Source organism: Hipposideros armiger, unplaced genomic scaffold (genome assembly GCF_001890085.2).
Source record: "Hipposideros armiger isolate ML-2016 unplaced genomic scaffold, ASM189008v1 scaffold_34, whole genome shotgun sequence".
Classification (NCBI taxonomy): domain Eukaryota; kingdom Metazoa; phylum Chordata; class Mammalia; order Chiroptera; family Hipposideridae; genus Hipposideros; species Hipposideros armiger.
In genome coordinates this window covers 5,531,558-5,532,983 of record NW_017731384.1, presented here as the reverse complement: position 1 = coordinate 5,532,983, position 1,426 = coordinate 5,531,558, and the positions used below count along the sequence as shown (strand labels likewise).

At 37.0% G+C, this 1,426-nt stretch overlaps 1 protein-coding gene across 1 annotated transcript in view; it reads left to right on the top strand.

The window, feature by feature from the left end:
• The window catches only part of LOC109380265 (ATP-binding cassette sub-family A member 8-like), a 43,581-nt gene that overhangs the window by 2,711 nt on the left and 39,444 nt on the right, over positions 1–1,426 (top strand). The window contains exons 2-3 of the mRNA XM_019637648.1: positions 269–449; positions 1,265–1,425. Of these exons, the coding sequence (XP_019493193.1) occupies positions 269–449; positions 1,265–1,425 (342 nt within the window). The remainder of the gene's footprint in view (positions 1–268; positions 450–1,264; position 1,426) is intronic.

The window sequence follows — 1,426 nt, the reverse complement described above, 5'->3', positions numbered from 1 at the left end:
ACTACTAATCTATCCTTTCACTCAATAAATATGAACACCCACCTACCATATGCCAGGCAATCTCAATGAACCTAAGACTTTTTTCCTCCATTTAAAGCAAATAATTTTCAAATTTTCAAAACATGATCGACATATATGTTTATAAAAGGGTATTTTTTAAAATTTAATAACCCAGTATATTCAAGTTTAGAAAACATGGCCATTCAAGAAAATTAAAAGGCAAATCATTAGCTTCATAATAAATTTGTAGTTTTAATGGTTTTCCTTTCTAACTCCCTACTTTTCCTTCCTTCCTTTCTCCCATCCCTCTTTCTTTCTTTTTTTTTTTTCCTTCCTAGATCTGGTACTTGACATATATGAAGGCCAAATCACTGCAATACTTGGACATAGTGGAGCTGGAAAATCAACACTGCTGAACATTCTTAGTGGGTTGTCTGTTCCCACCAAAGGTAAGAGGTTTTTTTCCGAAGTCAGGTAGTCAAGTAAATCAGCTGTTAATATCAAGTCCTTCTGATCATTAATCACAAACACAGATGGCTAGGGAAAAGTAGAGGTTAAAGTATAGTATTATTCTATAGAGGTATGCAATATTGAATTGGTATGTATGGAATTTGAGTATTTCATGATAATTACCTTCATGAACATTAGTTAACCATTTGGCATTCCAACTTGTATCTGTTAGCGTTTGCAGCACAACAAGCATCCCCAAAACGAATGGCTTAAAATAAAAAATGTTTTCTCATTTTTTCATGATTCTGTGGGTTGACTGGCAGTTTTTCTGTCTGGACCAAAGTGGTTGGGGCTGGATGCTTTCGTGTAGCCTCATTCACATATGTGGGGGTTCAGTTAGGGCCACAGCCTCTCTTTTCCTACATACACTTTCATCCTAGTCTGGGATTCTTCCCCCTTGGTGTCCACGGTCCCAGAAACAAAGAGACAGCAAATCCCAGAGGTACTTCACAGCCTCTGCTTATACCGCATTTGCTTAGATTCCATCTGTTATATAGCCAAGCCTAAATGCGAGGGTGGATAAATAGACTACTTCTAAAAGGGAAAACCTGCAAAAGGGACCTTTCTCCCTGCACCTCCCCCAGCCCCATATATCACACTACTAAAATGGAAGTTCATAATGCCAAAATTTAACCTTAAAGATAAAATCATGTATCTAAACTGCAATTAACAAAATATGGTGACTTTTCATTTAGAAAAATCTTATCATAAGCATTATCTTGATATTATTAATAACTTTTCATCTTTGTTACAGGCTCAGTCACCGTGGATAATAATCAACTTTCAGAAATGGCTGACCTAGAAAACATCAGCAAGCTCACTGGAGTGTGTCCACAATCCAATGTGCAATTTGACTTCCTCACTGTGAGAGAAAACCTCAGGCTGTTTGCTAAAATAAAAGGGATTCAGCCCCAGG